Source organism: Carcharhinus amblyrhynchos, chromosome 5, assembly GCF_965287045.1.
Source record: "Carcharhinus amblyrhynchos chromosome 5, sCarAmb.v2.hapA, whole genome shotgun sequence".
Lineage (NCBI taxonomy): Eukaryota > Metazoa > Chordata > Chondrichthyes > Carcharhiniformes > Carcharhinidae > Carcharhinus > Carcharhinus amblyrhynchos.
In genome coordinates, this window is record NC_137328.1 from 3,117,668 (window position 1) to 3,134,361 (window position 16,694).

At 43.0% G+C, this 16,694-nt stretch overlaps 1 protein-coding gene and 1 long non-coding RNA gene across 2 annotated transcripts; one reads left to right on the plus strand and one right to left on the minus strand.

Moving 5' to 3' along the window:
• Nucleotides 1-2,724: 2,724 nt before the first annotated feature.
• LOC145343375 (T-cell acute lymphocytic leukemia protein 2-like) lies at nucleotides 2,725-9,183 on the minus strand. Its single transcript, XM_080189590.1, has 2 exons — nucleotides 9,089-9,183; nucleotides 2,725-5,766 (listed from the first exon to the last, which is right to left on the minus strand). Exon 2 carries the CDS (start codon nucleotides 5,752-5,754, stop codon nucleotides 5,311-5,313), a length of 444 nt encoding a protein of 147 aa, XP_080045716.1. The 5' UTR covers nucleotides 5,755-5,766; nucleotides 9,089-9,183; the 3' UTR covers nucleotides 2,725-5,310.
• Nucleotides 9,184-10,473: 1,290 nt separating this feature from the next.
• On the plus strand, nucleotides 10,474-15,478 carry LOC145343377 (uncharacterized). Its single transcript, XR_013886698.1, has 3 exons — nucleotides 10,474-10,738; nucleotides 11,534-11,881; nucleotides 14,460-15,478. It is a non-coding gene; the product is annotated as an uncharacterized LOC145343377 (long non-coding RNA).
• The last annotated feature ends 1,216 nt before the right edge of the window (nucleotides 15,479-16,694 follow it).

The following is a 16,694-nucleotide window of genomic DNA, read 5'->3' on the forward strand; positions in this document are numbered from 1 at the left end:
TAGATGGATTTTTGTTAGGCGAGAGTGTTAAGGTTAACAAACCCAATGCAGTTCATGGAATCATAGAATCCCTACAGTGCAGAAGGAGACCATTCAGCCCATCGAATCTGCACCAATAACAATCCCACCCCAGGCCCTATCCCCACAACCCTGCACATTGACCCTGCTAATCCCTCTAACCTACACTTCCGGGGACACTATGGGCAGTTTAGCACGGCCAATCCACCTGACCCGCACATCTTCGAACAGCAGGAGGAAACTGGAGGAAACCCATGCAGACACAGGGAGAATGTGCAAACTCCACACAGACAAGCCGGGGATCAAACCCAGGTCCCTGGAACTGTGAGGCAGTAGTGTTGGTCACTGTGCCACCGTGTCACCCTCTGTTAGAGTTGGATGAAGTTAAGATACGGAACAGCCATGATCTATCTGAATGGTGATAGAACAAGGTTGAGGGACTGAATGGCCTCCTCTTGTCCTGAAGATATTGAAGGTTCAGCCTTATGGTTCTTTAAAAACATTTTGAAATCAAACATTGTTTAATAGGCTGTGCATTGAAAGCCTCCTTCAGCGTGAATGTGCTATGGACACATTACTTGTAGTCTGGATCTATGGAAGGATTATCTCAATATTTCAAATGAGGTTTTGACATGGTTCCACAGCACCTGCCCCTTTTATGTACACAGCAAACTAAGTTCAGTGAGGATTACTAAGGCTGTGATCTGAGCAATAAAAGGCTGGCTCTCAGCTGACCTTCGCTGGGCAGGTCATGAGTTAAGCTGTCCATCTCACTCTGCCCGTTAATATGTTCTTATTGGAGAAACTTCACATGGTGTTCAGGCGACCATTGTGTAAATGACTGCTGTTATATTTATGAGGCAATCCATTAAAACAAGAGATCAATTAGTTTGATTTATCATCATTTCACATGGCGTTATATTATTACCTTTCTGACTGAAATGACTGCTGCGTTTGAATGAAACCTGGAGAAAGGAGGTGAGGGTTTTTGTCTCTGCTGCCGCTTTAGATATAATTTTGATTGAGTCACATGAATTGGTAGATCTGCCAGTCATTTGAATTCGATGATTTACTCACTTGATCAACCTTTGCAACATTTCCATTTCTATCAATATGACAGTGTGAGTGGCACAGTGGTTGGCACTGCTGCCTCACAGCGCCAGGGACCCAGGTTTGATTCCTGGCTTGGGTCACTATCTCTGCAGAGTCTGCACATTCTCCCTGTATCTGCATGGGTTTCCTTCGGGTGCTCCACTTTCCTCCCACAGTCCCAAAGACGTGCTGGTTAGGTGCATTGGCCATGCTAAATTCTCTCTCGGTGTACCCGAACAGGGACCGGATTGTGGCAACTAGGAGATTTTCACAGTAACTTCATTGCAGTGTTAATGTAAGCCTACTTGTGATACTAATAAATAAACTTCAGCTGAAATTATGTAGACATGTCTGGCCAGTAGGACTGCGATCTACAGAGTTATCGAGTTGTACATCACATCCCAGTCTCGTGGTGGATAATGATAGATAGCAATTTAAGATACATTCCTGAAAGGTAGATTTACATCAATCACAAAGGGTGATTTTTGGGAAGTGATGATTACAGTGCTTTGCCTCTTGTTACACAACCATAAATCATCAACTTGAGGATGATTCAATTCTTATCCAGAGACCACACATGTTTCTTCAAGATATTATTAAACTAGAAAGAGTGCAGAAAAGATTTACGAGGATGCTACCAGGTCTTGATGGATTGAGTTATAAGGAGAGGCTGGGACTTTTTTCTCTGGAGCGTAGGAGGCTGAGGGGTGATCTTATAGAGGTCTATAAAATAATGAGGGGTATAGATCGGCTAGATAGTCAATATCTTTTCCCAAAGGTAGAAGAGTCTAAAACTAGAGGGCATAGGTTTAAGGTGAGAGGGGAGAGATACAAAAGTGTCCAGAGGGGCAATTGTTTCACACAGAGGGTGGAAGTGTCTGGAACGAACTGCCAGGGGTGGTAGTAGAGGCAGGAACAATTTTGTCTTTTAAAAAGCATTTAGATAGTTACAGGGTGAGATGGGTATAGAGGGATACGGACCAAACGTAGGCAATTAGAGGTTCAAAAAAGGGCAGCATGGACAAGTTGGGCCAAAAGGCCTGTTTCCATGCTGTAAACCTCTATGAATCTTTAACTCTAAATGGGGTGACTGCAATCCAGAGCCGGAATACTGGCTAATTTACTTTATTTGGGGATTTTAGGACAATTGGAGCAATCCCTATTGCCATTCCAGCCAACAATAGTTAATGCAGACTGAGCACCAAATTTGGGGATCTTCGTGTCTCTGCCGGTTAACAGATACCCACTGAGCTTCCAGGGGAGAGTTCTGAAGAAAACGTAAAGTAAAATTGATTGGAAATATTTGAGAAATATACACGTATTTTCCCACCTTGTGATCATCACCAAGTTCCAAACGCAACTCTCTGGGTGGTGCTGTCTGAAATATTACGTTGGGAATGAAAAGAATATTGGCCTGTTGATGAATCTGCACTGATCTCTTATTTCTCCTAATACCCACTTCAAGAGCAGCATTGGCTCACTCCTGAGGGCAGGTTGTCTACCTTCTCATTCAGTCAGGAAATGGGGCTGTAACATGGGAGCCCCTGAAAAGGGGCAATGGCAATAAGTTAGAAACAAATAAAAGATGAGACAGACATGTTTGACTCATTTTTCTTTATTTCTTTTGCATTTACAACATTTATTATCGAATGATATGGATGATCGAGAGTATTCTAGCAAATAACACAAAATACAGATTTGTTTCAAAGTACCACCAATCATGAGGCTACAATGTTATTAGTTTAAAAACATTTAATAATAAATACATTAAACTCAAGAACTGTCTGTCCAGTATTATATTTTATAATCCTCTTTATCAGCTCACTCATAAAGTCAACTACAGGCATTTTATACATTTGCAGACTCTTTGGCTAGTTCAACAAAACATTTATTTTCCTTTCCCATTCATATATTAATATACTTTAAATTAATTGAATAACTTAAATTAGTTTAGATCGGACAGAAAAAAATGTAAAGGTTATTGGGGAAGTGTTAAAACATTCAGGGAACAGTTGTCACCCAGTTTCCCATTGAGGTTTTTGAAGTGTAATTGATTGCGATTAGAGTCACAGATCAGATCGCCATTCCATGGTAACAAGTTTAATCTCTGGAAAGCTTTTGGTCGCTGACATGACCACATTCTTCCCTTCTGTCCAGTCCATCACAAACTTACATTGGTAATCTCAGGAGAAAAATACGTTTGTTCAATGTTTGTGCCTTTAAAACATGGTGAAGTATGGACCGGAATTCTCCAGCTGTTTGCACTCTGCTGCTGCTGCCAGCGAGAACGGAGAATTTGGCGCTCAGCCAGGTCTTTGTTCACTGCAGCGGGACTGGAGAATTCTAGCAGCAGGCAAGGTTGGAGAATCTGGCCCACAATTGTAAAAATTCCAACCACCAGAAAGACTCAAAATGAGACATTATGATTATTGGAACAAAAATAACAGCATGCATCAAACACAGCGTTCAATGGGAGAGATGTTGGCGTGGTGATAATGTCGGTGAACTGGGGATATGGTTCAAATTCCACCACGGAAGTTGGAGGAATTTGAATTCCATTGAGTTAAACCTAGTCTCAATAATGATGCCTCTGATGACTATCACTGATTGTCACAAAAACATCTAGTTCATCCATGTCTTTTAGGGAAGGAAATCTGCCATCCTTATCTGATCTGGCTTACATGTGGCCCTAGATCCACAGCAATGTGGTTGACTCTTAAATGTCCTTTCAGGGGCCTGGCAAGCCATTCCATTCAAAGGCAATTAGGAATGGGCAAGAAATCTGGCCTTGTCAGTTCCACCCACAATCCATGAAAGAAAAACAGAGCAAAGTCTCACGGTGGCACAGTGGTTAGCACTGCTGCCTCACGGTGCCAGGGACCCGGGTTCGATTCTATCCTCGGTTACCATTTATGTGAGGTTTGCACGTTCTCCCATATGTCTGCTTGGGTTTCCTCCAGGTGCTGTGGTTTCCTCTCACAGTTCAATGATGTGCGGGTTTGATGGATTGGCCGTGCTAAATTGACCCTAATGTCGGGGGGATTAGCAGGGTAAATGTGTGGGGTTACGGGGATAGGGCCGGGGTTGGATTGTGGTCAGTGCAGACTCAATGGGCCAAAAGGCCTCCTCTGTACTGTAGAGATTCTATGATTACCACAGCTTTTTTTCATCCTCCTGTACTCTTCGAAATGATTCTCCCACTGGCTCAGGGACTGAGATAGAATTTAAGTCTATTCAGGAATCACCCTGATAGATACCAATAAACTGATAAAGAGGGTTTGGCTGAAACTGTTGTGACGGGTGACCAGCATTCTTGCAGTATATTCTTATACATTGATTGGTACTCCCATTGTCAGAAGCTACAGAAGCCTAACTTGTGTAAGAGATCCTTTTGCTGAATCACTGTGGGCAGGAGTTCAGCTTTTATACAAACCACCCGATTCTCTATTGATATCAAAAAACACTGTTCACAGCAAGAGCTCGCTCGCCCATTCCCAGCCCCTCCTCTGATTAACCTTGGTTCCTGGAAGCAGCAAGCTGGAAATCCATCCAATGGAGTTTACTGTAATAACTCATGTTTCACAGAAGGAATTGGCAGCATGGTGGCACAGTGGTTAGCATTGCTGCCTCACAGCGCTAGGGACATGGGTTCAATTCCCGGCTTGGGTCACTGTCTGTGCAGAGTCTGCACGTTCTCCCCGTGTCTGCGTGGGTTTCCTCCGGGTGCTCCAATTTCCTCCCACAGTCCAAAGATGTACGGGTTAGGTTGATTGGCCATGCTAAATTGACCCTAATGTCAGGCGGATTAGCAGGGTAAATACGTGGGTTACAGGATTAGGGCCTGGGTAGGATTGTGGTTGGTGCAGACTCGATGGGCTGAATGGCCACCTTCTGCACTGTAGGATTCTATGGAGTCTTGAAGATACATTTCCCTCAGTTGAATAATCTAACAGTCAAAGTCCCCAAATGTCTAATCAATACCTTTGGCTGGTACGTGAATGTCACACCGGAATTCAGGTTTACAACCTCCTGATGTCAACATTTATTTTTCTTCCAGTTAATTTTTTTTTGCAGAAATAGAGATTTTAGTGACCAGTCTTTTACCAGTCTGGATAAATTAACACATCAAAATACACACAAATACACATGAGGACATACTAGTGCTTTCAGTTGGAGGGTGGTGGGGATGGGGTGCATGGACTACAAAACATTTAACTTTTTTAGCAGAGCAAATTGATACAAGATAGCAGTGGGCGGTGCCACAGTGCTATCAGCTGAGCAGGAATGTTCCTCTGGTGAGCTACTGGGACTCACCCATTCCTCGTGACAGCTGGAACAGCCCGAAGCTGGTGATGGGACGTTACTCTTGTCAGCCGCTGTCCTCTGTCCCGGGGACCGCTGCTGAGTGCTCTCTGGAAAAGATCCAGCTTCACTCAAGTCCGCCCTCCGCTGATCAACTCCTTGATCTTTCAGCAACTTGACCAGAAAGTCAATGTATTTCATTGCTAGACGCAGGATCTCATTTTTGCTCAATTTCTTATCAGGGGGGTGAGTTGGGACCAGTTTCCTCAACTCTGCAAAGGCGCTGTTGACGTTTTGCTGCCTCCATCTCTCCCTGGTGTTGGTAAAAACCTTTTTGGTCATCTTTGCCCGGAACTGTAATGTTTCACACAGAATGCAAGCAAGTTAAGAATAATAAACCATATAAATACTGTGTCTACAAGAGCAGGCCTGAGGCTGGAAATTCTGTGGAATACAGAGCATATTCTCTCTCCACAGATGCTGCCAGACCTGCTGGCATTTCCTGTTTTCCAGCATTTCCTGTTTCTGCCTGGATGAGTCAGGCTCCAACAACATTCAATAAACTCAAACACCATCCAGGACAAAACGGCCCAATTGATCTCATTTACAACATTAAATGCTCACTTCCTCCCCAGTGGCAGCAGCGTGTACCATTTATCTACAAGATGCACTGCAACAACTCACCAGAGCTTGTTTGACACCAGCTAGAAGGACAAGGGAAGCAGGTGCATAGAAACACTTACAAGTTACCCTCAGCACAGCATCCTGAGGAGGAAATATATCGGTCCTTCCTTCATTGTCGCTGGGTCAAAATTCCTGGCACACGCTCTCTAACAGCACTGTGGGTGTACCTACACCACATGGACTACAGTGGCTCGCAAGGGGTGGGCAATAAATGTTTGTTTTGCCCGTGGTTGTCACATCCCATGAATGAATTAAAAAAATCGGGTAGCAGTATCTTGTGGTATTTCAGAATTGTTACAGAGCGGAATGAGGCCATTCAGCCCATCCTGTCTGCACAAGCTCTCCAAATTTCTTTAATGAATCATTTCAAAATGTATTGCAAAATCAAGGTTTAAAAAAACAAAAACTTGATTTATCTTTTCCAGCACTTTTCATACCAATCAGATGTCTCCAAGAGCATTACAACCAATGGAGCTTTTTCAAAGTATAATCACTAGAGTAATATAGACAACACAGTGATGACTAAAACATGTGGCATGGTGGCACAGTGGTTAGCACAGCTGCCTCACAGCGCCAGGGATTTGGGTTCAGTTCTGGCCTTGGGTGACTGTGTGAAGTTTGCGCATTCTCCCTGTGTCTGTGTGGGTTTCCTCCCACAAACCAAAGATGTGCAGGTTAGATTGACTGGCCATGTGAAATTGCCTGAGTTTCCCAAGGTGTATAGGCTAGTAGGGTAAATACTTGAGGTTATGGAGTAAGCCTGCAGATTTGATGGGCCAAACAGCCACCTTGACCAGAGAATCTGTTTATGATGCTGCAGTTGGGGGGGTGGGGGGCAGCAGTATTTTTGGGATCTAAATGTAAACTAGTTTTATTATTGTTTAAAAGCAAGGTGGATCTTGTAGGACAGTGGGTTGTGTCTCTACCTCTGAGCAAAAAGCTCTGGCTTCAAGTCCAACGGAAGGTGGCCACGGAAGGTGCTTTCATAAGTGGCCAAACAGGTTGATCATCAGTCTGTAGATCCTTCCAATACACTAACTGCAACGGGGAAGAGTGGGAGAGTTTCCTGGACATTGACGAATGCAATGGCAAACCAGTTTGCCAAGCAGAATTATGGACCAATCTAATGAAAGTCCGTGGTCACCAATATCTTCTGAGGGCATGGTACCTGGAGGAGGGGGATATTTATTAAGATCTATTGGTTGGGTAATGAATGCTAGTACTCAATATAGACCCGTTTTGTGATATATTTCAACAGTAGTAAGGGATTATGTTCAGGAATCATTTTTAACATTCAAATTGGCGTTGTTTCCCATTCTTGCTTCATCACCATTCTGTTTTAGACAACTGTCTGTTTCAAGTCAGGTGCGTTGACTCATTAAATGAAGGAGATATTTTAAATCAAAAGCTTGCTTGCTGATGTCTAAACATTCTAACCTCAATTGTTATCTAGATTAGCACAAAGCAGATGAACCATTGAAATCAAATCCATTTTTGATAACCATACTCCTCCCTTTGACCCCCCCCAACACACACACACACACACACACACACACACACACAGACAGACACACACACACACACACACACACACACACACACTTTCAATAAGTCACTTCTGTTCAATGCTTGGTGCTAATGCCGGATTATACATTTTTAAGGAGAATGCCAGTGGTTGTGTAACCTCTGCATTCCTATTTGGAGCACTGGGCTCAGGTCTGTGCATTACGCCTCAGTGAGGACAAAGCTCAGTATTGAATCCCCAGAAAGATGCCAGGACTGAAGGGGTTAGGTTATTTGGAAAAGCTGCATAGGGAAGTAATAGAAGATTAAGGGGATGTAACCCTCAAGATTAGAGCTAGACCATGGGGTGGGAGGGAGCATTGGGGGTGGGGGCAGAATTGTTCACACAGAGGGTAATGGAAATTGGGAAGTCTCTCCCTCGAAAAGCTGTTGAGGCATGGACTCAATTGAAAATATCAAAACTGAGATTGTGGGATCTTTTGTTAGCTGAGGGGATTAGGGGTTACAGAACCAAGACAGGTGGAGGGAGTTAAAATACAGATCAGCTGTGATTGAGTTGAACACTGGAACAGACTCAACGGGCTGAATGGCCTCCTCCTGTTCCCAGGTTCCCTCATATACTAGCCACAAAAGTGTTGATGCAATGTAGAGTACCCTAAGAAAAAGGTTGATTTGTATCTTAGTGAATGCAGCCTATGCGTGGTGGGAGGCTATACTGAGACTGTTCATTTCTTAACCATTGGTTTCATCAAGTGGGGAGCACAGAAAGGTAGCATGCATAACCGATGGAGGTAGTGTATGTTACTATTGAGCTAACGTTGACTGTGGGGGTTGGACCTCTGCAGCATCAAGCACGACAAGGAGGAGATGCAGAACAGTCTTGTCACTCTCTCCCACAGCCTCTATTGTCCTGTACAATGGAGAGCATCCCTCCTCACCCCGGTTCCACTTTCTAAAACTGCCTGGTTTAAAATCAGGGTGACATAACTGCAATAGCACCTTACACAACTGGTCAGAACCGAATATTCAAGGCGCAACATTAAAGAAAAGGTGGCACAAGAACTCGCAACCGAGAGAAATACAGAGAGTGCAACGTTCCTGAACACCTTAAACATATTCTAATTAAATAGATGGAATTTGAAAATACCACTGCCTTGCTCACAGATCTACACAATCTAACCAACAATAAATGAAACACTAAACAAATTGCTGGAACAGTAACTTCAACCTATATCTGATCAATGGGAAATAAACTATACAGAAATATATATTAATTGGGGTAAAAATAATCTGCGATAGGTGACAGAAACAAGGGGATGCCGAGATTCAGGTGACAATTTTTTTTGCTGAGAGATATGTCTACACTGGTGAAAACATGGACAGTTTTACCTCTGATGGGTCTACCTGTAGTAGGTGATCTCCATTCTATCCCCGCGCTTAACAAATCCCGCAATCATTTCTTCATTACCTGTGTGGAGTGAAGTGTCGGTTGTCAGTGGCGGTACTTGGAACAGGCTGGAGGAGCTGAGACGTGGGGACTGCACTGTGCTGTGTGTGTAGCAGAGGCAGTGACACCCAGATTGTGTGCAGCGCCGTGTGATGGGTTGACTTCTTTTTGGCAGCGGGGCGTGGGGTGGGGAGGGGGGGTGGGGTGGGGTGGGGAGGAGGGGGGGGGGTCTCCTGTCATTTATAGTGTGGCTGTCCCTTTGTTTGACATGTGTCACTACTATGTGCTACAAGTGAATTTATTTCTGTCTCCTTGGAGACGAGCCGCACAATGCTCCCCCCCCCCCCCATTTCCCCAGTCTTTGACATCTTGTTCCATTCACTGAAATATTCGCCTCTCTACTTTCGGCACATTTGTCAGGGTGTCCTGAAAAGTTGAGCTTTGGGCAATAAATCAAGGGGAGGGGAGAGACACACACGTTATGGTTTTATTTCAATCCACGCCGTCACCCCTTTCCAAGGAAAATCTTGCATCTCCCACTCACAACTTGGACAATGTTCTTCTCCGGCGATGGAATTTAAAACCTCAGCCGGCTTTTCCGAAGAGGGCACCGAGCGTTTGGTGATGTGTTGGACATGTCTTCATTCTCCGGCTGATTTAGAATCGCCAACTATAAAAATATCCCAAACAGCGCAGCGGGGAGAAAGACAGCAACCCCGATGCAAAGTGACATGTTTTTGATTTGATCTGTTTTATTATTGTCACATGTATTAACATACAGTGAAATGTATCGTTTCTTGCACGCTGTACAGACAAAACATAGAGAAGGAAAGGAGAGAGTGCAGAATGTAGTGTTACAGTCATAGCGAGGGTGTAGAGAAACATCAATTTAATGCGAGGTAGGTCCATTCAAAAGTCTGACAGCAGCAGGGAAGAAGCTGTTCTTGAGTCGGCTGGTACGTGACCTCAGACTTTTATATCTTTTCCCGGACGGAAGAAGGTGGAAGAGAGAACATTAGTAATGGACAAAGAAATAAAGTAGTTTTCCAAACTGTTACTAACAGCAGAACCAATCCTACTGCTGCCGGGAAAAGCAAATTAATATATGATACAGGTGACTCTTGTCGGTGTTTTTATACATATATATATATATAAAATAAATCAGCATTTCCTTCATTTGCTGTGTTCTTTTTATTGTCTTTAGTTTATGCAGTTATTAATTCCGCCCCCCAACCCCCCCTCAAGTGCTTTGTCTCACAGTGACAGGCTGCTATGGGATTTGATTTGGTGGAGTAGGAATTTACATAATCCGATTACAGGGATTATCATGTGGTTGTAAAACTGTCCCACTGGGGTTTGAGTTGTTTTTTTTAAAAAAAATCCTTACTATTCATTGCGCTCTCTACCATCCAAAGTACTGCACCTGCAATTCTAACCCACACTCTTTCAGAACACTCCAGTAGGATCTCAGATTTACAAAACAACCGCTTCATGTGCGCATCTCCCTTAATTGATCCATCTGGATTAGTCTTGAGACTGAAATCGAACGTTTGGGGGCTTAGCATTATCTAAAGGGTCATCGGATTTTTTATTTTTAGTAAAGGACCCAATTTGCAGCGTGCCTCAGTACTTACCCGTCTCGGTGATTTCTTCAAGGCATTGGTGTGGAAGGTAGTGAGAGCCACCATTTAGCTGGCAGGGCAGGGCAGCAGCCCAATTCTGACAATAAATTGACTTTAGAACCGCCGCCGCTGAAACTCCAATTAGTCACCCACACGCCCCAGCAACTAGCAAAAAAACAAAATGGGACAGAAAGGCGCTTTAGTCAAATGTTTGCTTTAGCTGGAGATGGTATACCCGTTTGTTCATACTCATTGTTAACTAAAGGCAAGATCCCTGTTAACTGCGGTGGAAAGGGGTTTGGCGGGGATGGGGGGAGCTTGGAGGGAAAAGCGAGGCTGTTGGGGAAGAGGGTGAGATGGGACACTAAGCCTGATGAGGTGAGCAGGATGGTGAGCTTGGCAGGATTGACAAATACTTGCCAGTTTGCAGCTATTGTGAGGCTTTTGATTTACCATTCAGAGTGGAGGGGGCTGAGTCGACTCAAGCTGCTTTTTACAGATAAGAATTTTACAGCCTCTGGGAAGACGTGATAAGGAAGCTGTAATTATTAATCAGGCATTAATTGTTACACAGTCGGTAAAAAGATACAGTGGACGCTTTTATCTGCCTGACTGCAAGACTTCTCGCGTTTTGCATCCCACAACAGATGCTGTATTGATCTTGAGCTATTAAAACCAAGATCCGTTTTCAGAGCCCAAAGATTAGTTGAATTTGACATTACTCAGTGGGAGAATGCTGTCAAATTAAAGAGAGATTTCTGGAAAGGCAAAACACAGAAAATGGATGAAGGTTGACACTTTTTTTGTTAATTTAATTTTGCTTTGTGTTTCCCGGTTATGACAGCCCCAGCTCGGGAGTTCAGAGGGATTTTACTCTGCTAAAGTACAGATTCGACCAATTCCAATCGTTCTTCAAGGAAAGGTCAGCAGATTAAAGAATCTTCGATTCTTCTTCAGCCCTCGTGATGCATCAGTGGCTCCGGTCAGTGAAACAGACCCCGGACGAGGTCAATCAATCAATCTCCTATTGGTGTCAGTTGTCACGCACAGAGAGAAATAGGTTGAAAAAAAGACCCAATTTTTGCCATGTAACAAAGACAAAATACCGCAGCTCCTGGCAATCAAAGCGCAGACCGTCCGAAATACTCCGCAAGTCAGACACTCTCCGTGGAAGAGAGAGAGACAGGTAGAGGTAAGGTTTTAGGTGGATGCCTTTTGTTGTCTATGTTTATACTGAGAATATAAATCTGTGGCAATATGGGAAACAGTCACAAAGGACAGCGTTTTGTGTTGGCCAAGTTAATTCAGTAAAGCAAACAAAAATGCATTAATATTGTGTTTTTATTTATTGTTGCACAGTTTATGGGCGTTATCAAATATTGTCCAATTGCCAAATCACATCTAATGTTGGATACCATGGACAATGACTTCACCAATCACACTTAAAATGCCTGATTTAACTAGTTGGCAGTTAACTGTTAGTCACATCAACTGGTGCATTCTCCATAGCAATACATCTATCAGTGAGAGCTCATTTGAACATGGACTGCTTCAGTATTTGAGAAGTCACAAATGGTGCTGAACATTGTGCAGTTGTCAGTGAACATTCCCACTCCTCAACTTATGATGGAAAGAAAGTCATGTTACAGTCATATAAAACCTTGGGTAGGCCACATTTGGAGTATTGCGTGCAGTTCTGTTCGCCGCTACACTATCAGAAGGACATGGAAGCTTTGGAGAGAATGCGAAGAAGGTTCACCAGGATGTTGCCTGGTCTCAAGGGTGTTGGCTATGAGGAGAGGTTGAATAAACTAGAATTGGGGCTGAGATAATTGACCTTCAACCACCACAATCATCTTCCTTTGTTTCAGGTATGACTCCAACCCATGGAGAGATTTCCCTGATTTCCATTGACTCCAGTTTTGCCAAAGTTCCTTGGTGCTACACTAGGTTAAATGCTGCCTTGGAATTCTATTGAATTCAATTCTTTTGCTCATGTTTGAATCAAGGCTGTAATGGGATCAGGAGCTGAGTGGCCCTGACAGAACCCAAACTGGGCGTCACTGAGCAAGTTATCGCTGAGTAAGTGCTGCCTGATAGCACTATTGATAACCCCTTCCATCACTTTACTGATGATTGAGAGTACACTGATGGGATAGTCATTGGTTGGGTTGGATTTGGGTAATCTGGGTAATTTTCCATATTGCTGGGTAGATACTAGTCTTGGAGCTGTACATTAAAGGACGATAACATCTCAAGAGAGCAGATATTAGCTGGTTTGGCAGACTTAAAAGCAGAGGAGCACTTGGTGGCCACATGCTTTCCCTCTTTGCGCCCATGACATCGTGCCTCATCATGCAGCAGCCTGCCCGTCAGTGGGCGTCCCCCTCCTGAGCCCTCGGGGGCAGGGGGATGGTGCTCAAGTAACCCCTGCCCCACTGATCTGGCTGCCCAGCCCTCCTCACTCTCAGCTCTGGTCTCTTGTCGTCCCATTTCTCCCTGAACACCAGGCAAATTCAGAGCACAGTCATCTCTCAGTGTGGGCTCCCCACTGCATTGGCTGGATCCCCGTGCTGCAACGCTCTGTGCTTCATTGTAAATCTGCCTTTGTTTAAAAGTGATAAATCCACAGGCCTGGATGAACTGTATCCCAGGCTATTGAGAGAGGCCAGGGTGGAGAGATCAGGGGCACTATTCTTCAAATTCTCTCTGGCCACGGGTGAGATGTCGGAGGACTGGAGGTCAGGTAACATTGTCCCATTATTTTAAAAGGGAAGTAGGAATAGACCAGGAAATTATAGGCCAATCCATCTAAGCTCAGTGGTGAAGAAGTTATTAGAAGGAATTCTGAGGGACAGAATGTATCTGTGCTTGGTTAGACAGTTTTTTTAAAGTAAAAGTTTATTTATTAGTCACAAGTAAGGCTAACATTAACACTGCAATGAAATTTCTGTGAAATTCCTCTAGTTGCCACACTCCAGCGCCTGTTCGGGTCAATGCACCTAATCAGCATGGCTTTCAGTCTGTGGGAGGAAACCTGAGCACCCAAAGGAAATCCACGCAGACACCAGGAGAACTACCATTGAGTGAAGAAATACAAGAGAAATCAATCCAATAAATTTATCAAGAAGATAATTCCTCCCAATTTTCATAACTTCTCCTTTCAGTATTGCAACATCACCAGCTTGCATTTATATAGCACCATTAACTATTACTATTGTTCTATTACTCTATTAACAGAGCAAATTTGACAACCAGCCAAATAAGGAGATATTCAGACAGCTAACCAAAAGCTTTGAGAAAGAGATAAGTCCTAAGAAGTGTTTTCAAGTAGGAGAGAGAGATGGAGAGGTTTAGAAGGGAATTTCAGAGCTTAGGAGCCAGGTACCTGAAGGCATGGAGGAGCAATTAAAATCATTGTTGCTCGAGGAATGCAAAGACCTCAGAGGATTGTGCATCTACAATTCTAATCATTTCACCATTACTGGCAATGCCTCCAATTGCCAAGGCCCTAAACTCTGGAACTTCCTCCCTAAATCTCGCTGCCTCTCTTTCCTTATTTAAGGTACTCCTTAAAGCTTTTGAGCGTCTAGATCAAACTCTCATTAATTGGTTCTGGTGTCAGATTTTGGTAACACTCCTGTGAATTGTTTTGGGATTATATTCAAAGCACCATACTATATCAATGTGAGGTATTGCTGTTAATGGCTTCATTGTCAGCCTAAGAGTGAGAAATTGAAGTAAATATTTCACATTTCTGTTCTATACAGGCACCAATTCAAGATACATCTGATACTGTGCCAACCCATAAATGCCCAACAACTTTTGAAAGTGTAGACATTTTCCAATGCACATCATTTGCCAGAATGATTTCCTGCAGACATCTAACATTGAATTCAATAAATTAAGAAAAGAACTAAGAAGATCTCCTCTTTTACAAGTTCAGAAACTGTGGTCAGATCTAGGTATTATGTTGCTTTCACTAATAGATCTTGGGTAGTGAAATACAATAATTCAGTTCATCCTGAATCCAAAAATTCTAGAAAATGAACCAGATGGACGATGAGGAGGAATATATTTGAGTTGTTGTAATCGGAAGGTGTCATGTATCTGCTTAGTGATAGCAGTAGCCAGCATTCAAAGGGGATGATGGGATTCAAATTTTCCCAGCAACAAGATTAGCAGGCATCCAGACAGAATCAGTTATAAAAAGCGATCATCAGGAAACAGCTTACCTAGATGACTGAGAAATCAGAGGAGCTGCACAGATGCTAATTTCAAGTGTTACGGAATGTCAGAAGTGCAGACAGTCCAAATACACATGGGTGAAATTCACAGTCGAACTAGGGTATAATTGCCAGCACTTGCGAAAGCAGGGGGGCTAGTTTAACATCTCATAGCCAGAGGCCAGTTTAACATCTATCAGTCAAGAAGGCGTTGTAACATTGAAGAATTGGAGAGGCCAGTTTCACAGCTCAGAGTCAGAGAGGCCATTTTAACATTCAAGAAGTCTTAGAATCAAGATAGTGCAGGAACTTTCGCAAAGGCAATATCTTCATTGGACCAAGAAAAGATGTTTCTTGGACTTGATCATTCGTCTTGTATTGTGTGGTAACTGTAAGCTGCATTTGGCTTTTACGTTTATTTAATTTGGATGTTGTTTAGGGACAGGAAAAGTCTTAAGGAATTTCAGGGATTTCAGATAAACATATTTTGGAACAAGGGATACTTTCTATATATAAACTGCATGTGTATTTAGTAAATTATACATTTAATTGAAGTATCACAGTCCTATTTGTATGTATTTGTCTTTTCTTTCGTTTAATAAATAGCCTTTAGTAATTGTATGATGATGGGGCTGGTTATTCTCACTGGAGGTTTCATGTGACTCCTCGCACATTTCCAAAACAAAACCATACTCCACCACAAACCTGTGTTTCAAGTTAAGAAGCCTCACAGATCTGTGGTGGATCCATGTGCCTGAAAGGGTGCTAGAAGCAGACTCAAAAGGAACTTTCAAAAACGAATCGGATAAATACTTGGAAAGAAATTAGGAGAAGGAGCAAGGGAGTGGAATTTAACAGATAGCACTTTCAAGGAGCCAGTACAGACACAGTGGGCTGAATTACCTCCTTCTGTGTTGTGTGATTCAATAATTATCATACATTTCCTTAGTCAAAGTTAATCCTAAGTACCTTTCTATTATGTGAATATCGAGTTCTTGAGAAATTGTCAAAATAAGTCTCATTATAAGCCCATAGTACAAGTTACCATAAGCACCCTACAGGTAAGCAAGAATAACATTATTGGCACGCCACAAGACCTATATCATGCACACACACTCACAGCTAACAATATTGCAAAGAACAATATTCTAAATAACTTTGAGTTGGTTTAACATTCTTCCTTTCAGCATTGAATATTTAATATTGCTTTTCCTGCATTGTCAGTTAATACATCCTGCAGCATTGTTAGAAAGCCCTACATCTTGGGTTTATCTGGTTGCAGTAGCTTTGTGTTATCTACAACAACGCCATGCATTTACATAGCACCTTTAACATGGTAAAAGATCCCAAAGCACTTCATCAGAGTGCTATCATTAAAATTTGACATATTAGGCCAAGCACCCAAAAATTTGGTAGGCTTTCAACAGCATCTGAAAGGAAGAGAGAGGTGGAGAGTTTTAGGGACAGAATTCCTGAGCTTATAGTTCAGGCAGCTGAAGGTATGGTCACCTGTGGTGGAATTACTTAAGCCAGGAGTGCACAAGAACCTGGAATTAAAGGAACGCAGAGATCTCCAGGGTTGTGGTGCAGGAAGACTGGTTCAAAATACAGGGTGAAATTTTCCAGCCATTCACGCCGGTGGGATTTTCCAGTCCTGTTGCAGTGCATGGAGATTGGCTAAGTGCCAAATTTTCTGTCCCTCCGGGCAGGCCATGAAGAACTGGAAAATTCCGGCCATAATTTTTTTTTTCATCTACTTTCACAGCTGGAGTATTGTGT